The 27,159-nt window shown below is 51.3% G+C and overlaps 2 protein-coding genes across 3 annotated transcripts; both read right to left on the reverse strand.

Moving 5' to 3' along the window:
- Positions 1–4,034: 4,034 nt before the first annotated feature.
- Sost (sclerostin) lies at positions 4,035–7,254 on the reverse strand. Its single transcript, XM_041635583.1, has 2 exons — positions 7,035–7,254; positions 4,035–4,456 (listed from the first exon to the last, which is right to left on the reverse strand). Exons 1-2 carry the CDS (start codon positions 7,252–7,254, stop codon positions 4,035–4,037), a joined length of 642 nt encoding a protein of 213 aa, XP_041491517.1.
- Positions 7,255–12,034: 4,780 nt separating this feature from the next.
- On the reverse strand, positions 12,035–25,588 carry Dusp3 (dual specificity phosphatase 3). 2 transcript variants are annotated; one of them, XM_041635883.1, is made up of 4 exons: positions 25,571–25,588; positions 24,956–25,095; positions 22,019–22,245; positions 12,035–15,516 (listed from the first exon to the last, which is right to left on the reverse strand). In XM_041635883.1, the coding sequence occupies exons 2-4, from the start codon at positions 25,078–25,080 to the stop codon at positions 15,311–15,313; spliced, it is 558 nt and encodes a 185-aa protein (XP_041491817.1). In that variant the 5' UTR covers positions 25,081–25,095; positions 25,571–25,588; the 3' UTR covers positions 12,035–15,310. The 2 variants fall into 2 exon arrangements, with proteins under 2 accessions (XP_041491817.1, XP_041491818.1); XM_041635884.1 differs by lacking the exon at positions 25,571–25,588 and having other exon boundaries at positions 24,956–25,165.
- Positions 25,589–27,159: the final 1,571 nt, after the last annotated feature.

Genomic DNA, 27,159 nt, shown 5'->3' on the forward strand with positions numbered 1-27,159 from the left:
TTACCCTTCCTCTGACTCCTCCCCTGCCCTTTCTCTCTCACCTTTGTCTCCCATCTATAGGAGAGACTGGTCCTACAGCTTCTTCAGGCAGCAGAGGTTGGCGGTCGGTCGGGGTCCTACACCTTCCTTCTTCTTTTCAAGGCATCTACTGATAAATTAAAAACAAAGCAAGAACTCTTCCGATGTCCTTGAAAACATCCCAAGACTTGAGAGACCTCATTTGCCCTCAGATAGGAAACCCCGGGTGTATTCCAAGAATGGGGCAGGCCCCAGCGCTATCATCATCAGTGATCAGGAGACATGATCAGAGCATGTCGGCTGATGTCAATGAACCCGTGGGAGAGGGCCTGCGTGGCTTCCAGTACAGCTTTCAGTGTCTGCAGCTCTGGGCCGGGGGCACACACAGGTGGGGTTCGTGGGCTCTCTGTCTCCCTTGCAACCAACTTCTACCTGCTTCAAGGAAAGCAGGGGACTTGGGGCTCCTGTGGCCTTGACTTCTCTGTGAGGAGGCATGCTTTGTTCTTAGGATGTAAGCAGAGCCTCTTGGGGTAAGAAAAGAGTGGTGTGTGTGAGTGGTGGGGGCTCCTTCTGTCCCTCTGTCTGTTTGACTCTCAGACTATTAACACAAGCCACGTGTCTGGCTGCACCCAGGCACACGTGTTCCCCTCCCAGTTCAGCCCGTTGTTTGTTCTTTCTGATTGGCGCCAGCCTCATAGACCCCATGGAGGTAGAATATAGCTTTCTATAAATAAACCCTAACCTGACCTACAATTTAGTCCTTGGGTTTTTTTTTTTTTTCTCCTCGTGGTAATGGGATCATAGCCCAAGATGGTCTCTCCTACATCTCCTGGCCCCAGAAAGCAAGCCCTAGGTGTGTTCAGGTTTGGGCATCACTTGAACTCTCTGGTCTCCCACATCCCTGGCATGTGGTGGCAATACAAGGGCATACTGAAGGATGGTGGATGAGCTCCCCTGCAGCCACAGGAGGCTGGGCACAGCCCACATCACTCAGGGACTTTGTGTGAGTGGCATCTTTGCTCAGAGGATCTGCGACCCCTTCTCCTTCAGACAAACCAGCAGCTCTCTTCTGTGTCCCTTCCGTAACCACTGTCCCCTGGAGTCACCAGAAAGCTAATTGTTCCTGCCTGGCTCTGAATCACAGTAGTCCAGGCTGATTCTTCACCCATGTGCCGATTTGGCCCTGAGTAGCTGAGTGGGTGCCAGCACAAGGGACTGAGCTCAGGTTGGTTGTAGGGAAAACATTCTAATCCTGGATACCCCAGTCTGCTTGGATTCAAGCACAAACCTGCTTCTGGAGTCCCTGTCCTCCCCCTGTGTACCACACCATCTTGGGGGGCTGGGCAAGCTCTCCATTGCCTCCTTGCTCTGGAAAGTTCTACAGGATGTATTCTCTGAAGGGATCTGGAACCACAGGGAGTCTGGCGACATTCAGTGATATCTGTCAAAGATTTGATGGTGATAATTCACTTAGGGGGATTTATTGGGGATGAAAACAAAAAGCCAGGAGGGGCCGAAGGTAGAGCTCAGTGGCAGAGAGTTTGCCTGGCATGTACAAAATCCCAGGTTCAATTCCCAGCGTGCACACACACACATCAAGGATGGAAGCTTACTTTAGGGACAGTGTTCCCCTCACACAAAGATGCATTTGACTTGATTTAAAGTGTTGTAGTTTCAAATCTTTTTTTTTTAAAGCAGGTTGGGGGTAGGAGGGGAGATTAAGACAGGGCCTCATTGAGCCCTGGTTGGCCTTGAACCCCCAATTCTCTTGTTTTCACCCCTCTCTTATCCCCCAGGTGCAGGCTTATTTTATGTACTGCTCCATCAGCCCCATTTCTTCTTATTGAAACCAAAAAGTAGCTGCTGAGTCCCATCATGCAACACTCTCAAGCATCTTCAGGAGATCTGCTGTTGAGAGAAGAGCCAGGCATCACCTCTGCCTTTGAAAATCTTTCACTTTTACTGGGGAGATGTAAAATTCACATTGGGAAAAAAGCTTGACCCAGTTGCCCATGCACTGGTCCTCAGTTATACTTGGCTTTGTGTCTATTCCAGTACCAAGCAGGGCTTGGCCAGACTAGACAGCATCCCATGAAATGAATGCACAAGGGAGGACCTAGAATTAGGACCCAAATAACGGCTTGGGGTGTCACAAAAGAGAGAAGACGCATCAGACTCTGGAACATTTCTGGAAGGTTCAGAGAGCGGGTGAAAAGTTCCAAGTATCCTAAAGAAAGGGGAGGAACTCGGGTGGCGGTAACCAGTGGAGTCAGCAAACTAATAGGCAGGGACCAGCAGGGACATCTGGAGTCAGCGGGAGGACTTGGGAGAGCTGGAGATGAGGATGGAGATGAAGAAAACCCTGGTGGGACAATGGTCTGGGGCAAGGGGACTGACTCAGTGAAGCCAGCAGTCCAGACAGGCTGGAGGGCAGTCTGCAGGAGGCTAGGCTGAGGGTGTCACAATGGCCCAGCAGGGCAATGAGGGCTAAGTTTGGAAAGGAAGGCATGAACAGGACGGTTTCCAAAGCCAGCACATAATTGCCACAAGGGCTACCAGAGAGTCTTCAAAGGTATGTGTCTTCAAGGCGTGAGTCCTGTGACCAAGGGCATGACAGACGACATTGTGCGTGGTTGACAGAAAAACAAGACCACATCCTCTTGGTCATGATTCATTGTCTTTATTAACAATGCCTTTGGTCGCCAAAAGAACACACTTGTGTTCCACAAAGCGGTATTAACACTGTCATCCTCTACGAGAAAACTGTTGGCATAAATAACTTAAATGAGAAAATAAATATGTCGCTGAACTCTTCAGAAACCACGGCTTCCCTTCTTGTGGATGAGAACCACACGGAAAGTTTGCCAAACCCACCAGGCTAGCCCCAGGGGCCTCCCTGCTCCGTGTGCTCTTCCCTTACAAACATTCCCCCCCCCCTTTTAACAGTTAAAATCTACACACAGAAAGTAAGAGGTGTCTGGAAATGATTTACAAAAGGATTTGTGGGTGGCGGCTGTGGCACCCCCCAGCTTCTCTGCATATGTACAGCACTGGCCCCTCCCCCCGTTATTATTCTGTTTAATATGCCATCGCTAAGGAGAGCATAAGACGCTGTTTTTCTAGACAGAAACGTGTCCATGGGCGGCAGGCGGGAGGAGGTGTCCTGGAAGGAGACATCTTTGGTTGGAAGTGGCTGGCAAGCCCAGTTTCCCCCATGGCAAGGCAGTGGGAGAGGGTAGGAAACCCATCTTCGGGGAGCAGGGGTGAGATTTCTGTCCCTTCTACCATCTCTAGAACCCTGTCCTTCTCTACCTCAGCTGAAGGTAAATTTGAGATGAAGGAATAGGGGTAGCCAAACATCTGGGAGGCCAGGTTGGGAATTAACAGCCTCTTCCAGGAGGTTGCCAACCAGAGGTCTCTTCCCCTCCCCCTTTCTCCCTCATTCCCTCTCTATCCCCTCCACTTGCCCATATGGGGGTACCCCAATCCTTGGAATCTCAGAAGAGTCCTTGGAGGGTCTAATCTCCACCCTGATCCATATTTTACAAAGGAGGCAGCTGAGGTACCTAAAGAGAACCACGTAACCCAACCTCACACTCAGTGGCCAAGCCCGGGTCAGAAACCCTTTCTAGTCCCGTGTTCTTGCACACCGGGCTTTACAGCGGAGTGCGGGTGAGTGATCTTTCCGCAGCCAGTCCCAGGTGCTTTCACACTCCGCTCCCTTTACTGTGAAAATATGCTACCTTGTCCTGTAGGGAACCGGAGAGGGTAGAACCCCCCCAATCCCCCCCCCACGGGGGGGCAGACCGGGCAGAGTGACTCAGTGTCAATGATTCAACTCCCTCTCTTGACCTGCGGGAACCCCCTCAGCGGGCAGGAGGGCGAGGGGACTCTTACGGGTTGGGGACTCCGCAGGGCCTGGAAGGTTTAGCGCCCCTAGCCTGGGCTGCAGGCTTTTACAATAAAAAAAAAAAACGAGTTGGATCGCGCCGGGGCTGCGTGGGCGCGGGAGCGCTCTAGTAGGCGTTCTCCAGCTCCGCCTGGTTGGCTTTGGCGCCCCGGGAGCGGGGCCGTGGCTTGCGACCCTTCTGCGGCCGCGCGGTCTCCGGCCCGAAGTCCTTGAGCTCCGACTGGTTGTGGAAGCGGGTGAGGCGCTTGCACTTACAGGAGGCCACCAGACGCACCTTGCGCGCTCGCGGCGCAGCGCTACCGGGACACAGCATCTGCACCCGCTGCGCGCGGTAGCGGTCCGGGATGCAGCGGAAGTCGGGTCCGTTTGGACGCCACCACTTCACGCGGCCGATGGCGTTGGGCAGCAGGCGCGCGGGGCCACATTGGCCTGAGCACACCAGCTCGGTGACAGGCTTGGCGCTGCGACACGGCCCGTCGGTCACGAAGCGGGTGTAGTGCAGTTCGCGGCAACTGTATTCGGACGCGTCTGCGGAGAGAGGGGAGCGTGAGGGCGGCAGCCTAGCCCAGGCTGGGCGGCTAGCGTCATTCATTCCTCCTTGCTTTTTCCAAATCTGCCCCTCTCCAGGCGCTTTCCTACCAATGCAGGGATAGTAGAAAGAAGGCACCAAGTACTTTTGGAGCTTCCTGGGGAAGATCCCTCCCTGGCTGCTCTCTGTCCTTGGAACCCAGTGATCAAACACCAGCGCTCTGTCATTTACTTTCTGTGTGATCTGTGGGCAAGTAACTTAACGTCTCTCGTCCCCACATCTGTAAAATAGGTTGCCCCAGGATCCAATGACCTCAACCACTACATGCACGTAATAGCGGGCACTGTGTGGCAAAGAGTCAGAAGGGGCCGTTTGTTCCTGTTTGGGGACTGGGTCTTATGTAGCCCTGGCTGGCCTCAAATGAGCTGTGTAATTGAAGGTGATCTTGAACTTTTGAGCTCCCGTTTCCACCTCTCCGGTGGTGGTATACAGGAGTGGGTCACTCACTCTGTCCGGCTTAGGAGGTACTAAGGATCCAGCCCAGGGCTTCATGCATACTAACCAAGCACTCTTCTAATTTAACTCCTTATCCCCAGCCCTGTCTAGCAGCCACTAGTCACAGCTGGCTGGCTCCGGTCCCTTCTAGAACTCCTTTACCGGCCACTGGGGCAGGGGCGGGGTCCCGGGAGCTGGAGAAAGGAGTGGAGGTTAATTGAAGGTAGTAAATCACGACAGCTGCTGTGGAGGAGCGGGTGGAAAGGCAGGTGGTGGGGAAGAGAATTCATTAGACTTGAAAGCCACCAAAGGCAGCGTTTCTAACCCCCTCATTATCACAGGTCCAGGCTGAGAAAAGAACTTGCCCCAAAGGCAGGGCTGGGTTGCTTGACGCCCCTGCCTAGGACGCCAGCACCTTCTGGCTCCAGCAAGGGTGAAAGTGATTTGTTAGAGGATTCCAGGTTGGGGATGGGTGGGGATTGAGGGCAGGTAGCTCTTTGCTAGCTACTTCCTTAGCAGAGGGCAGCAGAGTTCTGACCCCCAACCCTACAGTTCCTGCACACCAGGCTCTCTTGTTCTGTGTGCTTTGAACTGGTAGCTCCTGGTGATCCAAACCAGCTCTCCAATGAAGAAAGTTGGGTCTGGTGTCTGGCCTCTCTTTCTCTCTCTCTCTCTCTCTCTCTCTCTCTCTCTCTCTCTCTCTCTCTCTCTCACACACACACACACACACACACACACACACACACACACACACAGAGGCTATGTCTCCCACCATGGGCTTAGGTGGGTGGGAGTTTTTAAGCTAGCTAATTCATATGAGCCCTCCCCGCCCTGCAGTTTCACAGGGTCAGGGCAAATATGACACAAGGATTTTTCTTTTTTAAGTTCCAGGACCAAAACCAGAGAGGAGCAGAGGCCAGGATCAGCCTCCGCCCCAGAGAGAAGGCACAGCAGGGGAGGTGTGCGCCTTGCCATCCTCCTGTGGCTGGCTTTTTGGCTTCTGGGCTGATTTGACTTCCTCACCCCTGCAGAGGTGGGATGTGGAGGTGGTCTGTTTGCCCAGGGAAGGATAAATTTGGGGGCTTTCCAAGAACAGTGCCTTTAGATCAGGCACTTCCTCTGCAAAACGTGACTGCAGGGCATGCTCCTTTGGGGTGGCCCTTTCCCCCACATCCCTTACTGGCTGGGAGACAGCAGAGGCAGAGTGTAGTGGCAGCTTGGGAAATGAACTTCTGCCCCACTCAGATGGGGACCAGCAGGCAGCAAGGTCCTCACTCTGGAGGGTGTCCCTCAAGCTGCCACCTCACCCCAGTTGTTCCTGCCCGCTGCGCACTCGATCCCCCAGGCATTTCTCCATGCAGGACTGCCTTCACAGGCTCTGTCCCCAGGAATGAGGCAAAGCTGGGACCGGGGTGCAAGCAGAGGGCAGCTGGTGCCCCTTGTGCCCATTTGGGGGATGCTACACTCAACTGCCACTCATGTGCTAAAATCGTATTGAAAACTCCGTTCTCTGATGCTAGCCCACTGGTTCTGATGAGGAGAACTGAAGGGGTTCTTTCTGGATCCAGGTTCCCACCTGAACCCAATCTCGGGTTGCACTGCAACTGGATCAAACCAGCTTCCAGTCTCAGCTCTTCTCACTCCCAGGTGACTTTACCTCAGGAGCCTCAGTTTTTCCACCTTCAAGCTAAGGCTTTACCTCCGGGGTGACCATGTGGGATACAGGACAGCCACAGCATCCGGCATCCACCAGGTGCTACCAGCATTACCCTTGTCACCTCCCCGCTGGTCCAGCTAGAGCTGACCCCATGTCCTCATCCTTGAGGAGATTCTTTGAACCAATCATACAAGCCCGTGCCCATGTTTATGCCAGTTTTGACAGATCTCAGTCTCCCCGCCCCACCTTGGACACTCGGCCAGCCCCTCCAAGCCTGTCCTCAGATATAACACTGTGCTAACATTCTTCCAGGCAAGCTGGTCTCTCCCCTGGTGTGTTAGAGACCCCCCAAAAAGAGCAGATCCTAAAACTACCCCAGTTCCCTCCCAGGATCCCCTTGCTACCTTGTCTTCCTCATCCCATACCTTTGGTGTCATAGGGATGGTGGGGAGGTCTCCCTCCATTCTCTGCCCGGTTCATGGTCTGGTTGTTCTCCAGCTCCTGGGGAGGCTCGGGGTAGTCTCTGAGGCCAGGGATGATTTCTGTGGCATCATTCTTGAAGGCCGGCCACCCCTGGCCCTCCACAGCACGGAAGGCAGCATGGACAAGCAGGCAGACAAGACAGAGGGCCAGCGAGAGCTGCATGGTGCCAGGTGGAGGGAGGGCACTCAGTGGCACAGGCTCCAGTCCTCAGCCTAGATACAGTCGCCTTTTTAAAGCCCCCTCTGCCTAGTGCCAGCCAATGAGGATGGGCTGGAACAGGGCTGGTCCCATGTTTCCTCACGCCCCCTCCCCAAGGGGGAAAGGGGTGTGCTCAGAGTGAGCCCTCCCTAAGACTTTTCGAGCTCAGCAAACTTCCAAATTGCTGCTGGCGCTCTCAGGTGACCCGAGGCAGGGACAGAGCCAGCGATCCCAGCGCCTCCCACATTCAGACGGCTGTGGTTTTCAGATATCAAAATGAGCTTGGCTTTTTAATTGTCTGACTCCCTGGGCCCCTCAGGCATTCTCAAAACAAACTGTGGGCCAGCTTAACAAAGGAAACATGGGGCTCTGAGTTCTACAGAAGGCAGGCAGGGTCCAGCTGACCAAATTCCTCTAGCCAAGTTCCTTTGTCACCCCCCCTCCCGCCGCTAATGGTCTTAATTAAAGGTGTTTGTTTGTACCCCACTCCTCACCCAGAAGCAAAGGATGCCTTTTTTCATTTGGGGGGATTTTGGGGAATCTAACCTAGGGTCTCATGCTTGCTGTGCACACTACAGGGATGCTTTAAAGGCAATCCCATTGGCCTCCATAGGGCTCAGCACTGACGATCCTGAGCAGAGAAGTCTCTGGACTTTCTCTTCAAAACCAGGGTTGGGGGGGAAGTAGAGAGTCCACAGCCACTGGTGAGGAGGTGCGATTCTGGGGACAGGGTGAGGGTAAGCAGGTCACCATGGCTCTTGGAGATGCCTCACAATGAAGAAATCTCTTCTACCCTTGACCTGGGGTTCATTACAGAAGATTCTTAGCCAGGGAACTCAATGTGGCTTATAGCCTGGTGGGTCAGAGGCAGTTTCTTCCCCGGTCAGGCCTGGGGCAGGCAACACAGAATCCCATCTCTTGGCAAAAAAGCCAAGGCTAGTGCGTTTATTGGTGATATTCCCCCACCATTTCTCAGCTCATGTATGCGTGCGTGTGATACATGCGTATGAGTATACATGTATGAGCATGCAAAGACCAGAGGAGGTGTGTCCTCCTCTGTCTCTCTCCAAGTTATCTCCTGAGACAGGATCTCTTCCTGAGACATTTAGGTTAGGCTGACTAGCAGGCTAGTGAGCTCCCATGACTCACTTGCCTCTGTCCCGCCACCCGCACAGTCCTGGGGTTTAAGTACAGATAACGAGGTTTCCACATGTGTGGCAGGGGTTCGAACTCAGGTCTTCATGCTTGTACACCATGCACTCTTCCTCACCAAGGCATCTCTCCGGCCTCTCGTTATGTTTTCATGGACAGCTCTGAGTCTCAGAGGAAAAATCCAAGGGACACATATATATAACAGGTGAGTTTCAGAAAGCCACCTCAGGCTTCCTAGTGCTGTGACCCTTTAATATAGTTCCTCATGTTGTGGTGAGCCCCCAGCCATAAAATTATTTTCATTGCTACTTCATAACTGTAATCTTGCTACTGTTCTGGATCATAATGGAACTATCTGATACTTCCCATGGTCTTAAGGGTTGATGACCCCCGTGAAAGGGTCATTCAATAACCCCCATGCGGGCACCACACACAGGTTGAGAACGACTGGTCTAGGCACAAAGAAATCCAAAGGAGCTGCTGGCTCAGCCTGCAGTAGCAAAAGGGCCATGCCAAGGGGAAGACGGGTATGAGCAGGAAGATTCACACCTGAGGTGCAAAAAAAAAAAAACAAAAAAAAAAATGGCCCGGCGGAAACCTTCACTGAGATAGATTGTCGGAGGATGGCCCAGCCCTGGAGGAAGGCTGGGAAGGCGGCTATGGTCCACCTCGCCTTGGTATGCTAACTGCAACGAATTCCCACCTGCACAGCTTCTGCAGGGCTCTGCCACCTGCCTCGACTTGTGAGTGGCCTGTCCATCTGTGGCCAAGCGCCTGTGTCCTCCTTTTCATCTTCCGTCACCCACACATCAATGCAGCTGCTTTGACAGGTTTACAAGGCAGACAGAAGGCCCCTCAGGAAGGGCCCTCTCTGATACCTGCTTCCTAAGTCAGTTTCCTTCGGGGCAGACAAAAACAGCTGTGGCCATTGTTGGGGGGTGATCTATCTCTCCCACCAGAGCTGTGGTGTTGTTAGAAGCTGCCCCCTCCTTTTGTCTGTGACCTCTAGTCCCCTTTCCCCTGCTCTGGAATGTGGACTGTTAACCCTGTCTGGGCCAGAGAGCCTGCCTGTTGTTCCAGATTGGGAGGGGGCAGTTCCTGGGAGGGCATGTGTGTTTCTGTGAGCCTGCAGAATGGTTCTCACAGCACCACCTGCTGGTGGGAGATGACCATGGCCACCTTAATAGAGATGCAACCTGTGCTTGGAACACTTCCGCCACCTGCTGGACATAAAAGGAGAACCCAAGTGGCCAGAGTGACCAAGCTAGGGATTAAAGTGGTGTTAACCGGAGAAAGGGTGTATACAGAGACTCTGAGTTCCTTAATGGCCATCCCTCTGCCAACAGGTAGCCCTGCCATGCTCAGGAAGACTCTGGGAACCTGCTGTGGTGCCTGCCTTCTGTTTACTCATTTGAGGTTAAGTCAGTGATGAGTGTATTTACTCAACACACAAAAAAAGTTTATCAAGGTTAAGTAATAGCCTTGGAGTCAAGCCTCAGGTCTCCACAGATCCCTGTCGACTGTAGTTAAGGGTCTTTCTTCTTCTTTTTGTTTGTTTTTAAAGACGGGATTTCTGTGTAGCCCTGGATGTCTTGGATGTCTCTCTGTAGACCAGGCTGGCCTCAAACTCAGAGATCCTCCTGCCTCTGCCTCCGCAGTACTAGTATTAAAGGGTATTTCTGACCTCTTGTTCTCAGCAAGACTGCTGTAAATGTTCTTGTATGCTGTCGTGGGTTTGCTGTCTAGTCTGTTTGGGGTTTTGTTTGTTCGTTTTGTTTTTGAGATGGCCTTGCTGTATAGCCCAGGCTACCTTCAAGTTCATGGTGCCGTTTCAGCTTCCCAAGGGCTGTAGGTAAAGGTGCGCACTGCCACACCTGAATAGTTTTTTTTAATTACTCTTGGGAATTTTAAGATCATTATAAGTTGACAAGTACTTGAACTACTTCAGAGAGATTTTATGTCTTCTCTACCAAGTTTCCCTCCATAGCAACAGCTCACCAAAGGTGTCAGTACAGCGTCACGGCCAGGACACACAGTGCACCGTCTTCCAGCCTCCCTGATTTGCCATGGCTCACTCACACATGTACCCACTGCGGCACACGCTCATGTGTTAGCTTTTTAAACGAGTTTGGACTATTTTATGTATGATTGATCTATCTGCACGTGTGCCTGCAGGTCAGAAGTGGGCATCAGATCTCATTACAGATGGTTGTGAGCCACCATGTGGTCGCTGAGAATTGAACTCAGGACCTTTGGAAGAGCAGCCAGTGCTCTTAACCTCTGAGCCATCTCTCCAGCCCCTCCCCACCCATGTTCTTCCTTCTATGCAATTTTATCACAAGATCTGCCTATTCACCATCACAATTAAGATGAAGAACAGCTCTGTGGCCCCAAGGACCTGCCCTGATGTCCTTTATTATTTATTTATTTATTTATTTATTCACTTTTTGAAAGAGTGTCTCGATACCATAGGCTAGCTTAGGCTAACCTTAATCTCCAGATCCACCTCCCAGGCGTCGAGGTTGCAGGTACATGCCACCTCTGCCAGCTCTGTCTCTTCTACAAAGATGTCCACTTGCCTCCTTCACCCTCCTTCTTCCAGACCCTACTCACAGCAACCACCAACCTAACCGCGTTTCCCATCGTTTTTCAATTAAAAAAACGCTATGCAGATGCAACCAATGCGGGGCGCTGCCTTTTCTCACTCAACATAATTCCCTGGAGTTACCCCGTATATGGGCACAGTGACAGGCACGTATCTTTCATTAGTGTCCTACAGAGAATTTTCATTGCCCAGGTTCCCTGTGTTGCCCCTACTCATCCTTTCCTCCCAGCCCAACTCCTAGCACACTGAGTTCTGTCTCTGTAGGTCTCATGGTCCCCAGAACACCCTGAGCTGGACTCACACAGTATGCCAGCCTACCAGGTGGGTACCTCCAACGGCTAAATTGTAGGTGTTTAAAAAGTATTTTATTTTTATTTTTATTTGTACATCTGTTTGTGTGTATGCGTTCGGGGCCTGTGGAGGCCAGAGGTGCCAGATCTTCTGGACCTGTAAGTGGTTAGTGAGTCACCCAACATGGGTGCTGGGGACCAAACTCAGGCCCTATACAAGAGAAGAATGAACTCTTAACTGGAGCCGTCTCTCCAAGTCCCCTAAGTGTTTTGTTGTTGTTGTTTTGGGGTTTTTTGTTTGTTTGTTTTTTGTTTTTTGAGACAGGGTTTCTCTGTAGCTTTGGAGCCTATCCTGGAACTAGCTCTTGTAGACCAGGCTGGCCTCAAACTCACAGAGATCTGCCTGCCTCTGCCTCCCGAGTGCTGGGATTAAAGGCGTGCCCCACCACTGCCTGGCATAAGTGGTTATTTTTTTAAATTTAGAAAAAAGGCTGTACCAGTATGGTGGCATGTGTCTTAATCCTCATCTGGAGGCAGGGGACAGCGAATCAGTAGTTCAAGGCCAGTCTTGGCTACAGATGGAGTTTGAAGCCAGGTTGGGCTACCTCAAAAACAACAGCACCAACCACAGAAGTCAGAAAAAAGCAAACATAAATAACTCAAACCTATAAAAGGAAACATACACCAAACAGACTTCTTTGTAAGGTTAAGACATTTATTTTGGTTACAATTTTATAGAGTGTTAACACTGGTGATACAGTAGACATTAAACTTTCCCTTTTCCCCCTTCCCCCCATGGCAGGAATTGAATCCAGGGCTTTGCCCTCCACCATCCCCTTTCCCCTGAACCTTTTCTGTCTAGAAAATCACTCTTTTATGAGTTACCCTAACAGGGGGAGGAGGCAAGAGCCCCATAAGCTAAACATTCACCAACGGTCTCTGTACCCTGAGACTCCCTCTATTTACGATCAGGATAGAATCTTGATCTGGGAAGACCATATGATGCCACTTTTAAGAAAAGGAAAATGTTCTGTGAGGAAAGCTCTTATCTTCATATTTAAGATCAGTGCTTGTTTTGATTAAAACATTGAGCATCTTAATACTACAAGCATCTTCAGTGAGCTTGTGGCTGGAAAGGCACCAAGCTTCTCAACAGCGCCCCCCTGCTGGCCACACATTGTTACTCATGCTCATTTCCCCGAGGGTGTGTGCTACAGGCCAGCTCTGGATTCTTAAAACAACCTCCCGCATTGGAGCCCCAGAGAGCCTTATTGTGGGCCAGAAGAGGTCCCTCATTTGGTAGGGGTTGGTCTGTGCCCTCGAGGTAACAGAAATAATAGGTGGGGGAAACAGTCTGCTTCTGGAAAGGCAGCCAGCATACTTGAAGATTGAGAAGTTAATTTTGCATTTTAACTTTAACCTGCATTTTAACTTTAACCTGGATTTTTATGAGTCAAAGAAAGTGACCAGGTACGGGGAAGAGGAAGGGGCATCCTGAATTCTTTATTCCAGGGATAGAACACCATCCAGGAACGGCCCCCACTCACGGAAGTACAAGTGGCGGCTCTTTGGCAATACACGGCAAGTCTACCTGAAGTAGGAGCTAATCTTCTGAACGCGGGGTAAAGCCAGCCAAGAAACCCTGAATTTTCAGCAAATAACCCCAAAGGCAAGACGGGAATCTCCCAAAGGCCCCTTTTCTTTATTTTCCCACAAAATAATGCCTCCAGGAGGCGTTAGTGAGTAAACAGCCTTGGGTGTCCTGTGAGGCGGGAGGGGTGTCCAGCCTCTTCCAGGAGCAGAGTTCATCCTCACAGGTCTCCATGTGTCACCTGGACGAAGAGAAGCTCTGTCCTACCTGATAGGGAACTCTTTTTTTTTTTTTTTTTTTTTTTTGTCTTTCTCTGGGGATGGCTCAAAGACATGCGTGCGGGGCGTTTGGACATTGCTGGGAGCTGGTCTCATTATAGACAAGAACAGCCCAGCTTCCTTAGGCAGCAGTGAAACCGCTTCCACTCAGCTTTAAAGAGCTAGGCGCCCATTAATAAACCTAAATTTTTTTTTTTAAAAAAAAAAATAGGATCTTGCTGTTGTAGCCTGGAGTCTCAACGTGGAGACCATACTGGCCTTGAACTTGCAGTGATCCTCCTGCCTCTGACTCCCATGAACTGGGACTGTAGACTCATGCTACCATGCCCTGCTATCCCGGGTAGTTTTTTGTTTGTTTCTTTTGTTGGTTTTCGCTCATAACAACACACGGATAAGTGCTGTCAACTTCACAGGGTTATTATGAAATGCAAATCAGATCAAGCAAGAAAGCCACTTGGAAACTATGGAGGTGGTACACAGTTCGGCTACTGCCATTTCATTCTGGAGAAAAGAGGACCCGTCCCATGTGTCCAGCGGCTGCTGTGGTCACACAGGATAGGGGACAGTGACCATCCAGGCTGCACAGCTCTGTCCCTGCGGTGATGGGACGGAGGCCCCAAGATGCACCTTCTTCTCCAGGCTCCTCAGCATCTCTGAAAAAGGCATATCCCTGACCTTCCCTGTCAACGCTGCTGAGTTTTCGATTTAAAGCTGCATTTAAAACATTCAACAAAAGTCCCTGATATGTCTTTCCCTCCAAGTAAGATTGCTTTGCAAACTCCGGCAAGACATCCTACAGGCAGGCACAAAGGCTGCTGGGATCCGGGTGCCCCACAGCAACAACGCTCTATATACACTGGGCACTCAGACAGCTCTAGGTATTCAGAAAAACAGGCTTTTATGAGATGCCTGTGTGCTAAGTGCTGAGGAGGTGGCTGACTGCCGCCACTCTGCTGTGTGACCCTGGATACACACAGCATAACAAGAACATAGAGCCCAAGAAGACTGTGCTCACTCTCTGGGAAATGTGCACACACATGAGGTCTAGCACACTTCCAAACCAGCCCTGGAAAGAAGTCCTTTAAAGGGTCATTTCTTTGTTTGCTCGCTCGCCAGTAAAGGACATGGAGGCTTGTTTATGCCCAGAGTCGGGCCACTCCATCAGAACTACCCGTAAATGGGCAAGGGTGAGCACAGAGACCCTCCATTTCCCTTCTGTCCCCTCCCCTCTTCACAGCCGTGCAAACACCCACGAACACGAGCTGTAATTGGCCAACTTCCTCCTTCTGTTCTTAGAATAGAAACCAGGATGAAAAGCAGTTAGTATGACAGCTGAGGCTCACCCACACTATAATTCAGGATAAAACCCTTGCAATTCTCCAAATGGTGGGTTGTTTTTTTTTTTTTTTTTAATAGGCTGGGCCTCGACACTCTGCATTCTAAAGAAGAGAAATAGAATCCTGCCCAAGGAAGAGGGACAGTGCCATCCACAGAGAAGACACCAAAGCAGCAGATAAGGAACGGAAGATCTCCCAAAGAGGCACACTTTAAACATTCCAAAGAACAGGGAGAGCCCTCCAGGGAAAACGGATTTGCCTACCCAAGGGCCCCTGTAGAGTATCTTTAATTCTAAGGAGATAATTAAAACACAGCCTCTTTGTGGAAAGCCAGCCACTAGGAACCTACCTCTACCCTGCTTCATCTTATGCCTCTGCCTAAGAGGGTGTGTCAGGCTGTGAGGACCAGTGATAGATGTGGGAAGAGCAGAACCTGTGTTTGCATAGATCATTTCCAGGGTCACCATGCTAGACCACTCAGGGGAACCCAGGTGCGGGAGGGGGTCACAAGGAGTGCCTGGGAGTGGCTCAGGCCTCCTGCCCTGGGTCACTGAGATGTATCTACGCCACAGGCTTCCTCCCTGAGCCACCACCTCAGGGGAGGGACATAAATGGCAGGGAAGGACAGCCAAGGAGCAAGAACGGCCTCCTTAGCAAGCCCAGGGCCACAATGGGACAGACAGATGGGAGCAGGGTACACTGTGTTTCCTAAGCATGGCTGCCAGGGCCTCCCAGTCAGACCTCCGCAGAAGGCGGCTGCGGGCACCCTAGAGTTTCACCTTGCCCTCCTTGGTTAGTCTGTCATTAAGCTGGCAGAGCTGGGCCAGAAAACCGTCATTGGGGCCAATCTCACGATTCTGCCTCACGACGCTCAGAGCAGACCTGACATCCATCTTCTGCCGCAACATGAGGTAGGCGATGACGAGCGTTGGGGAGCGGCTGTACCCCTCACGGCAGTGGACAAGCACCCGGCCTGCAAGAGACAGGAGAGATGTGTCAACTGGGGAAGCCCAAACTCACTGTAATGCCGAAATTCTTCCAGGCAGCAGGTAGAGAGCATATCGCCATGTCACTGTGTCTCACCCTGCATGGTTAAAATAGTAAGAACGGAAGACCCAAGGTTGATTAGGGACAGATGTGAGGCAGCCAGGGCTCTTCTCTGTCACCAGGGGAGGCAGGCTCTGAAGAGCCCCCACCCCAACGCACACACCATGGAAAACTGGTAACATGTGCTCAAGGCGAACACCTGTGCTCCCTGCTGCCCGGCAGTACTGCAGGGTGTTCTTCTATGTCTTAGGAGCCTATTCGTAACGGTCCCCAGGTGGAAATTCCCAAGACTATCAACAGTAGACTGGGTAAATAATAAGAGTCTTTAAAAAAAGAATTAATGACCTAGGTAGAGCCGGTAAGAGGGCTCAGTGAGTAGAGGGGCTTGATGTCAAGCTAACGACTTGAGTTCAAACCCTGGGATCCGCCGGGCGATGGTGGCGCATGCCTTTAATCCCAGCACTCGGGAGGCAGAGATAGGCGGATCTCTGTGAGTTCGAGACCAGCCTGGTCTACAGAGCTAGTTCCAGGACAGGCTCCAAAGCCACAGAGAAACCCTATCTCGAAAAAAAAAAAACAAAAAAAACAAACCCTGGGATCCATATGGTAGAAAGAACTTTCTAGAAGTTGTTCTCTGACTTCCACACACACGCCCAGTACAGTCATCCCTTCACCCCCATACATATGTATGTATATGTATGTATACATATACATATGTGATAGATAACAAAGAATTAAGGATCTAGCCAGATGTGGTGGTACCTATCTGTAACCCCAACACTTCAAGAGGTTGAGGCAAGAGAGTCACTGGAAGTTCAAAGCCGGTTTAGGCTGCAGAATGAGACCCTGGCTCAAAAAAGGAATGGGAGATGGCTCAGTAGGTAAAGGGCATTTGCTGCCGAGGCTGGTGACCTGAGTTCAATCCCTGGGACACACATGACTGGGGAAAAGAAACTGACCCTGGCACACTGAACTCTGATGTCTACCCATACACTGCGGCATGCATACACACACGTGCGCGCACACACACACACACACACACACTCACTAAATAAATGTAAAAAAATGGAGTAATGTGCAACTTACCAGAAAGAACATGTATGACACAAAAATATGTAGTATGATTCCACAGAACTGCAAGGAGCCCAACTAACCCGTGCTCTTAGAAGCCCAAACAGCGGTGACCAGGACTATGAGTGGGCACCGAGATGGGAAGGAACATGGTTTTCTGTGGGGCTGTCTGTTTGTTTCTTCATCTGGGAGTTGGTACATGGGTGTCTGTCATTGCTGAACTGCACACTTTGTGACACCAGACTTCTCCATACAAATTTTATTTTTCAGTCAAGAGCAAAACATGAAACCAGCTATGGTGTGACATGCCTGCAGTCCTAGCCCTCAGGAGGAGGCTGAGGCAGGAAGATGGCAAGTCTGAGGCCAGCTCGGGTTATAGAGCATTACTCTGCTTTAGAATGAAGCAATGTACACAGGCAGATAAACAAGACATGCTACGTGTGTCCATACAACGTAACACTTGTCAAGAAAGTAAGAAGGGCACTAGGCGAAATGGCTCAGCAGTTAAAAGCACTTGTTCCAGATCCAAGTTTGGTTCCCAACACCCTTATTAGGCAGCTCATAGCCACTTCTAACTCCAGTTCCAAGGGAGTCCATGACTACTTCTGGCCCCCACTGGTACCTGCACATGTGGTAAATACACACACACACACACACACACAAATAAATACAGACTTTAAAAAAGAAGGCACTACAGGTGTACAGAAGAGCATAGATGAAACTCAAACATTCAGAGTGAGAGAGACCAGACCGCAGAAGAACGCACGCTGCGTGCCTCTGTTGACATAAAAGTCTGCGAAATGCGCACTGGTCTCCGGTGACAGAAAGCAGACCAAGAAGGGCTGGAGAATGGAAGGTGGAAGGACAGGAGACGCTGCCCAGGGACATGAAAAACGTGGGGGTGACGGACACATTCCCTGTCTCGGTGGTAGTGACGGCTTTACGGCTTCGCTTACGGCAAAATTTTAATGATTGTCATGTTAAACACGTGTGTAACCTTTCCTGAATGCCAACTCTACCTCTGCAAAGCACATTTTAAAAAAGAATGGATTTCAGGGCTGGAGAGATGGCTCAGCAGTCACAGCACTTCCTGCTCCCGCCCAGGTCCTGGGTGTGGTTCCCAGGAAACACATCAGTTGGCTCACAACCACCTCTAACTCCAGTTCCAGGGGATCAGATGCCCTCTCCTGACCTCGGAGAGCCCCCACACACGTGGTGCAGGTAAACTCATGCAGGCACACACAGACACAGAAAAATAAGCAATTTTTAAAAAAAAGAATGGATTTCCAGTACAAATACAAACAGCACACACATGCCCTCTGTGGCTCCCCCAAACTGTCCTCTCCTCTTCCCTGCATTTCACCTTGTCCTCAGCCTACAGCACACACCCCTTCCTGCCTGTGCCCTGAAGACCACAAGCAACATGGCCACACACACTTCTTCTGTTTCTGTTTCGTTCCTTCATCACCAACGAAATGTAAACTCAGAATTCCTCAGAGAACGGAAAGCAACAATGGGGGAAAAAAAGGAGGTAGGGAGATAAGGAGGGAGGGAAGAAAGGAGGGAAGGAGGGGTCAAAGTCCCACCACTGCAGGGAGCCCGCCCCCAGGAGGGGCAAAAGCCTGCTTCTCTCTTTAGTCACTGGCTCCCCACAAAGTACTTAATTCACATCCTTACCTCTCTCGCTCCTGCCTCCCTTCCACTCTCTTCCTACAAATGGGGCTCACCCTCATCCCTCACCGCTCATTGCCAATCCACACTCCAGCCGGGAGCTGGAAAATCTTCCAGAAACACCGCTCTGACCTGTCGTCATTCGCAGGGTGGAATCGAGTCCCTCAAGTGTGGCTTTTGAGGCCTACTGCCACCCCCACCCTTGGGGGTGAGCTCCAAGATTGTCAGGGTACATAGCAAGACTCTGTCTCAAAAACAAAACAAACAGAGCCGAGACAAAACCTCAGGCTAGTGCCTGGCACGCAAGAGCACTCAATAAACATCAGCAGGACTGGGAGTTCCCCAGGGGCCCCGGGCACCTGTCACTCTGCTAGCCACATACGCATCTGTGAGGGTGCCTTCTTCCAAAGCAAGGGTTGTGGGGCTAGGCTTTGGATGCTCTGCCATTCCCAGCATCCCCGGGCATCTTCTGTTGCTGAGTGAGTGAACGGCCACCACCTACACCTCCTCACCAGCTTTATTTGGAAGGAAACTGTGGACCCAGAATTAACAGCATCTCTTCTGCACCTATCATCCTTACCTCCAAATGCTTCTCTATTTCCCTAGATCCTCCTACGTCAGGAGTCCCCCCAATTTCCTGCCTTCCCCCCCCCTTAACACCTCAGTGGCTTGTTCTGGTCCCACCTGACAGTGGGACCCTTTGCGGGGCAACCACAGCCTACTTCCTGCTGGGAGCATGCTCAGATATATCCAGGGCACAGAATCTACCATGTTCCATGTTCCAGGCCCAGCCCACACACTACCACCTCCACACAGCCTCTTTAGATCCTCTCAGAAGCAAGTAACTGTTCCCTCTTCTACACAAACCCAGGCTCCTTCCCCACTCCCTGGCACACATGCCTGTGTGTCTGCGCATGTATGTGCACATGTGTGCTTCTTCACGCTTCCCTGTGAGCGCTAGGGTGCACACTGTTCATGTGTGTGATATGCCTGAGTGTGTATGCCCGATCACATATGTGTGAGTGTGTACGTGTGTTCAAGTGCACATACGTGTGTGCAGGTGGAGACTCAAGGCTGGCCTTGTGTGTCTTCTTTAGTGATTTAGTCTCTGTCTTAGACATTGAGTCAGGATCTCTCCCAGAGCCCAGAGCTTCGTGCTTTGCTAGTCTGGCTAACCAGTGTGCTCTGAGGATCTGCCTCCTGAGTGCTGGGATTACAAACAGTCAACCGCACCACCCAGACTTAATGTTTGTTCTGGGAATCCAAACGCTGGTCTTCATGGTTGGGCGCCAAGTGTTTTTCCTGCTGAAATACCTTCCCAGCCTCAAACTCCTGGCTTTCTCAGTAATGGCTTCCTGTTCCTCAGAGTCCTGCAATGGTTGGAGGTTAATATCCATTCCATTTTAGTAGTCTATCTACAGGGATCCAAAGCCCTGGGGTGCGTTCTGCTTGGTCAGAAGTTACCTACAGGGAATGCAGACTATAACCATTGCTACATCGAGTGCTGGAGCCAGACCAGGGAAACCACTGGTCCCCTGGTTTCACCCACCAGCCTGGGACAGCTTCATGAAAGAGAGGATGTCAGTGGTAAGGTATGGGGTAGCGTTTGCCAGAGGATGGGAAGAAATAGGCAGAAAAATTTCAGGCCTAAGATTCAGTCTGCCTATACCAAAGCAAGAGGTCAGAACAAGAGGCCAGTGGACGTTCCCTGTTGTCTAGAAAGAGAAAATAAAGGCAGAATGTTCCAGAGTCCCCTGAATGTATGCCTAACTGCTGCCATGTGAGAATGGCAATGACCACCCCCCTAACTGACCAGGCCACGTTCTCCATCCATCCAGAGTGAGGAGCGTAGAACAGTTGGAGGGGAAGGGTGCTGGGGCTGGGGTAACAGGGACCATCAGGGACCATAAGGCCCTGGCCTTAACGTCTAAAGTTTTCCCAGTCAACAGAACTTCTGCAAGTCCGGAATATGAACTGAGCATCCAGTGGGCAGGGAGCTCTCTTTGAGAATCACTTGGACAGGGAAGCTGCTGGACCAGGAAGCATCTATGTCACACGAATACGACCAATCACATCTGTAGTGGGTCACCTCTTCCCTACAGACGGAAGGAGACGTGATGGGAATAACCCAGAGAGCTCATCTGCCCTGCTGACCTCTGTCCTGTGTCCTCCTAGGACGTCTCATCATTCCGATGTCTTGTCTGATCACCAGGCAGCTCCTCCTTCAACCCTGCTTTCTTTCTGCAGTTGCAGAGGCGAAGTGACAGGAAGCTTTAACCTAGGATCTCCAGGCTGTGGGCCCTCTGCCCGTCATGGCCACTCATTCCTCTGGTAAGGCGGCCACTCATGAGTGTCTAGTCACTAAAAGGATAGGGAAGCCCCACTGGAATTCTGGGGAATGGTTCGCTAATCTTAAAAGGAAAGAAACAGGCTGGGGATATAGCATAGTCTTTATGCTGTTCAAACTGGAGAGCCTAAGCTCAGATCCCTAAGCACCCACATAAAAGCCCGGCACAGCATCATGTAGTCCCAGGCTTGGGGAAGTAAAGAAAAGCACATCCCTGGAGCTCACTGGCCAGCAGCCTAGATAAATCTAGTGAGCTTCGGGATCAGGGAGAGACCCTGTCTCTAAGGTGGAAAACTGACTGAAGAAGTGTTCAGCATCAACCTCTGGTTTCCACCTGCAAATGTGCCCATGTATACACACAGAAACATACACATGCACAAACACATGCACACGTGCACATGTATTCACATGAATGCACCCATACAGATGCACACGCACATGTACACACATGAAGACATACACATGTGCAAGCACTTGCACACACATGCATGCACCCATGCACATGCATGCACACACACACATACATAAATGGGCACACTAAACTAAAAGGAAAGAGGCATTGAAGCTTCATTGCTGCACTGTGTATGTCTGGAATATTATCCTTTGTCTACGGAATACATAAACTCTATGCAATGGTCCCTATAAACTCACACATGGAACATGTAAATCCCTAGTTGGTGGTACCATTTTGGAACGTTTTTGGAAACTGTCTCAAGTTGGGCCTCCTAGGAGGAAGCAGATCTCTGAGGGCTTGCGTTTGAAGGGTATAGCTGACCTACAACCACTTTCCCACTCTGCCTCTGCCTGTGTCCTATCTGCCGTGAGGTAAAGGGCCTCCTCTCTCACACACTTCCACTGTCCTGACATTTTGTCCATGCACATAGGGCCAGCACCTCACAGACCGAAATCCCCTGACAGCGTAGAGCTGCACTCTCTGTTATTCTGGTCATGGTCATATGCTGTGGTGACCAGATCTGTTGAGCTACCGAATCGACCAGCCTCAGGGTTCCTTCACTTCAGGACTTTCCATGCTGGACATTAGTAAGCCCTTGTCATTATCGTGGGTGTTTGCGTCTGGGGTAAGGGTTAGGTGGTCAGAAACCACACTCTGCCCAAATCAAACTAAAGGCAAGACCTGCGCGCTGCCACTGTGTGCAAGAGTTGATCTGCTTGTGTCAAGAGGGGCCACCAGAGCTGCCAGGCAAAGAGAGCCTTAAAGTCATCACCACAGGGGGGCAGGGAACCACAGACTGGCCACAGGGAGACCTGCTGAGGTCCGCTCTCTAGGCCAGCCCACATCAAAGCCACCTCCCATGGGTCCTGGCTGTAGGTCCCTTACCATTCTTGTAAGCCAAGGCCTGGTCGATGAAGTCTGCGGCCCTTTCAAAGTAGGCGCTGAGGTTGAACTCCTGCGTATCATTGGCCTTGATGCCCAAGTAGGTGATGCCGGAATCATTGTAAAAGTTGGCATTGGTGTTGACGTGCATGAAGGATCTGCCCTCGGCGGCATTCAGGACGTGGGTGATGCCCAATTTTTGAAGCTGAGAGATGTCCTGAGCTACAGACCTGGATGGGAGGCAGTGGCAGAAAATGAAGAGGCAGCCCCACAGGAAGAAGATGAAGAAGAATCTGAGCCTTTAGGCAAAGCAAGGAGACGGTCCCCGCGGTCCCCCGTGGCTCCTCCTGCCCCATCTCATGTCCTCTCCCGTCACCCCAGCCATATCCAGTTACCAGCAGCTTCCCCAAATAGACTTGTGGTTCTGTGCCCATGCTGTCTCCTCCGCTACCTCCATGTAGGCATCACTTCTGTGGGATGTCCCCAGCTCCTTCCAGTGTGCGCCATCACAGTTCCTATGCTGTGATGGTGGCACAGAGAAACTATAGAGTCAGGCACGGTAGCACACGACGTGGGAGATGGATCATGAGATTGATGCTAGCCCACATTCAAACAACAAAACAAAATATAGACCCTGGAGTCAGAGTGTCTGGGTCTACATCCAGCCTTGTCATTTACCAGCCAGGCAACCTTAAGCATGCCACTTAATCTTTCTGTGCTTCAGTTTTCCTTTCTGCAAAATGGGGTTAATGGTCCCAACTTGGGGTAGCCCTGGTGTTAAAGGAGGCTGTTCTGTTGACAGAGCTTGACTCTGGGTGGGGGTATTATATCCCACGGCAGGGTCACGCTTATCTGTTCAGAGCTTCAGTGTGTGAGTTCCTTGAGTGGTCTGTCCTCTCAGTACCTGCTACAGTGCCTGATGCATGACACTGAATAAATGTTTGGTGACTGACTGAAGAATGGAACTGGCACAGGTCAGGCACCCTGAAGGATCGATCCTGCCATACTCTCTTTGCAACATCTGGAGTTCCCTGGACCGTTTTAGGAGCAAATGCAACCCTTCCCCCAAGATAGGTGTTAGAAGGTATCTTGGCAGAATGGTCAACCAGGCCCTTCACTTCCTCTCACAATGTCCCAATTTAAACAGGAGTTTACACTTTTACAAAGCAATGTCTCCCGCAGGCTCCTGTCTGCCTGTTATGGCAGCCGGAAAGAGAGGACAGCACTGTCGCCAGTGAACAGAGCTGAAACTCTGCAGGACAGGACTGGCGGTGGATGCTCACATGGGCTGCTGAGTCAGAGCTGAGAGGCAAGCCTTCTCCAGACATCCAGCCAGGCTCTGCCTCCTTACTCCCTCTGCCCCTCACACCCCCACCACCTATAAAGCCGAGATCGGAAATGTAGCTCAACACTGACTCCCTCGCTGCCCTGACAGGCTGTGGCTGAAGCTCTTTGATCCAGGAGCTGGGGGGGGGGGGGGCGGAGAGGAGGGGAGGAAGCCCAATGCAGGGCACTAGGAACTCAGTTGATCCTCACTGAGCACAAGCACCCCCTACATCAAGGTCGTATTTGCAAAGAGGGCAAAGAACGTATGTTCCACGGCAGCCACTACATCTGCCTCTACGACTACTGTCGGCCTAGAGAAGTCACCACAGACAATTGCAACAAACTGTCCCCCAGGAAGCAGGCTCCTGAGACTGTCAAGACCCCTGGCAACTTGGGTAGCTGGGGTAGGGAGGGGTGGGAGGGGTTCCCTAGGACTTTGCAGTGACTGAGCCTCAAGACTGACCCTGTGAGTCTTTTTGGTCGCTCCCCTTCAGATCACTGAGCAAGACCGCACTGTTGTGCTGTTGATAAACTATCACCACCATTTACTAGTGAATGACCATCACCATCACGTGGTGTGTGACACACAGTAGGTGCGCCATAAGTAAGTGAGTGATACAAAGCATGCAACCTGTCCCCAAGAGTCTGGGACCTGCCATGTGAACCCCTCTCTGGTTCCACTGTAGGTTAAAGCAGCAGGTTCACATGGAAGACATTGAAAAGTCCTCCCAACCCTTCAACCGCCTCTGGCCACCCCTCCTACTGTATGAAAATGAGAGGAAAGCTTGCTTAGCAATTTTGAAGTGCAGTCCTTGAAATGGACCCACAGAGCTTCTTTGATAAACGGGTCTTCACGCTTAAAAATTCAATGTGGGCCTTCCCCCAAACATGGGTCACGCCAGCCTTTCTTTCGGTGTTAACAATGACTCTCTCCCACTGCTGAGAAATCCTCACTAATAATAGTATGACTAAAATATAAAAATTTGTAAAGGACGCATAAGAGATTAATAATATACACATTTCCTGGCGGTACGATTAGAAGGAATTTTCAGATGGCTCAGGTCTTCTATGGAGTTTAACATATCCCATCTAAGTCAAACCCTATCTGGAGAAGCCAGGAAAGCCATGGCTCAGCTACTTCCTCTTTTAGGGTATTTTAGGGTATTTTGATTTCCTGACGCGGACAGGAAAAGTTCCACACCCGGATTGTAACGTCATCCCGTTGCCATGGCAACGAAGGCAGACATTCCACGGTGACCTCACTGCAGAACTAGGCAGCTGTCACGTGACGCGCGGCCAAGAGACAGCCTGCCACCTGTTAAGAGAACGTGGTAGCCTCGACCCCGCCTAAGCCAAAGCCAGGGCGGGCGGTGGCCGAGGGCAGGGCCCGGGCACATTCGGGTCTCAGGGCATGCGGGGTCCAGCTCCTCGGCTTCACGCACGGGGAGTGGGTGTCTGCTCCAGCCCGGTCCCCAGCCTCCGCTTTTGCTCGCAGGTCGGCGACCGCGCCCAGGCTTCCCCCGCCCCCATCCACGCCCTTGGACCCCACTCCAGCCCCCGAGTGGGCGGGGCGCCCGGGGAGCGGCTGCGGAGTCAGCCCTCCTGGAGACTCACGCGTTGCCCACGTAGACCCTCGGGATGACCTCGTTGCAGGGCTGGGTCGGGAGGCTGTAGCAGCCGCTGCCGTCTGAGAGCAGGTCGTTGAGATCTTGCACCGAGAGCTCGAACGGGCCGGACATGGCGGCGGCGGGGCCCTGCACGCCGGGGCAGGAGCGAGCCAGGGGGAGAAGCCGGGTCAGTGGGGCGGGGCTGCCTAATAAAACCGCCCCGTCCCGCCCCGGAGGCGGGCCCGCCGGGTGCAGGAAGCTGAGGGCGCCGTGCGGCCTGGCGCTGCGCTGCGCAGAGGACTCGCGCGACCGGCCCACGCGCCGTAGGACCCTGAAGCGTGTCCCTGACCGAGATGTCGTCACTCTCGTGTCGCCGGTCCTCTATCTCCCTGGCTAACGCAGGGGAGCGCAGGCCCTTCCCTTACTGAACCCGCCGCAGGGCGCCTGGGGTACACCTGTTGTAGCTCTTTCGGGATAACGGGGACCCCTGGGGTTTGCTGTGAACCCTTCTGACTACAGACCAGCATTGTTGGCATCCATTCCCTCACCTCAAACAGACTCGTGAGAACACATCTTCCCAACACACTCCTGCTGAACCCCGCCCACCCCCGTGATTCCTTACCCAAGGTCACAGGGAAGAGCCCAACGCTGGGGACACTTCTTCCGTGTTCGTTACAAAGCAGCATTGAGCTTTTAAAACTGGGGCTATATAGGACGCCAGGTTTGGCCTCTGACCCTGGGGGATTGCCTAATCTTTAGCTGGCTAGTAAAAAGGAGGGGGGAGGGGCGGGGGTTACAGCGTCACAATAATAGTTTGAGTTGCTATGATTTTAGAGAACCGAAGTCTTTACAAATCTGTAACTTTAGAGTGTAAACACAATGCAAGTGGAAAATTCCTGACCTGTGACGGATGTCAGTCAAAACACAGGTGCACGAAAAATTACTGTACAAAAGTATACTCAGGATAGGTTTATGTGCGAAGCATTAATGAATTTCCTGTTTAGACTTGGATTCATTCCCTAAATACCTCATTATATATATTAAAATAATATAAAATCCTAAACGCTTCTGTCCCGAGCACTGAAGTAATGAATATGCAATTCCTAACTTGTAAGGATTGCTGGAAAGATTCCAGAAGCATTCAAGGGGCCGAGGAGGTTCCTGGGCTGTTAAAAGGTATCGAGCACGCATAAAGCCCTACTTTAGTTCCCTGTATAAACAGACAAAGCGGGACCAGAACCGCTTAAAATCTCTAAATGTTGTGAGAGCTCACTGGGTCTGCGCCCTGAGCTAGTGCACCCTGGGCTGGTGTGGAGGTAAAGTCGTTATCCACACCCTCCTTGACAGATCTTGCTGGAGCAGCTGCTATCTCACTGTGAGCCACGTGGTGTCAGTAGCTGATCCTCTCTTGGGTTTCCACTGAGGGCAAAGGACTCAGAAACTTACTTCAAAGCGGTTCTCAGTTGCCATGGTAAATGGCAGAGTCCTTAACTCCAAAGCGGTAAATACAGTGTCTGGAATCCAAGAATCCACACTCTGAATCCAACTCTGCCACTTACTAAGGTTTGTCTTATGTTTTTTTTGTTGTCTTTTATTTCACACTTAAGTTTTTGAGACAGGGTCTCACGTAGTCCAGGCTGGCTTTGAATTTTCTGTAAAACCAAGGATAAATCCTCCTGCCCTCACTTCTCGGAGTACTAGGATTACAAACGTTTGCCACAGCACCTGATTACACGGACACAGATCGTAAATGTTTCATTTCCAAAGAAAGCTTATAGTCTCAACATCTTCAGGGAAACATAGCTCAAAGGGCACAATGACAGATGGAATTCCTGCCTTCCTGGGTGCCTGCCTGTGCTAGCCAGGGACCTCCACACCCACCACAGGTTTCCTCCCCCCTCTAGCCTTGAAACATCAACTTTCCAGGCAGGTGGGGAGCTACAAAGCCCGCTTTCCTTCATCTTGACGTGGCCTGACTTAGCACAAAACCGAAAGCCCAGCACAGAAGTGTAAATGCTTAGAGGAGAGAGAGGTGCTACTTACCCTAATCCAGTCATAACACAGGGCATGTAAGTACCGGATCATTCCACACCCCATCAACATATAGAAATTTTATCTCAACTTAAAATTAAAAAAAAAAATTAGGTGCCTAGAGACAGCCAGGCATGTTCTTCTCCTACTCCTCCATTGAGACTTGTCCCTGATGTCACA

Source organism: Microtus oregoni, unplaced genomic scaffold, assembly GCF_018167655.1.
Source record: "Microtus oregoni isolate MIOR12 unplaced genomic scaffold, Mior012 000048F_ref0000485, whole genome shotgun sequence".
Taxonomy (NCBI): Eukaryota; Metazoa; Chordata; class Mammalia; order Rodentia; family Cricetidae; genus Microtus; species Microtus oregoni.

What these genes read in the sequence shown, in the direction of transcription:
- Dusp3 (XM_041635883.1), bottom strand. Translation starts at nt 25,080, where the DNA reads ATGTCCGGCCCGTTCGAGCTCTCGGTGCAAGATCTCAACGACCTGCTC. An exon ending in AGGGTCTACGTGGGCAACGC is followed by an intron (nt 22,246 to 24,955) that starts GTGAGTCTCCAG and finishes CCTCCCATCCAG; the next exon opens with GTCTGTAGCTCAGGACATCT. An exon ending in GGCCTTGGCTTACAAGAATG is followed by an intron (nt 15,517 to 22,018) that starts GTAAGGGACCTA and finishes TGTCTCTTGCAG; the next exon opens with GCCGGGTGCTTGTCCACTGC.
- Sost (XM_041635583.1), bottom strand. Translation starts at nt 7,254, where the DNA reads ATGCAGCTCTCGCTGGCCCTCTGTCTTGTCTGCCTGCTTGTCCATGCT. An exon ending in CCATCCCTATGACACCAAAG is followed by an intron (nt 4,457 to 7,034) that starts GTATGGGATGAG and finishes CTCTCTCCGCAG; the next exon opens with ACGCGTCCGAATACAGTTGC.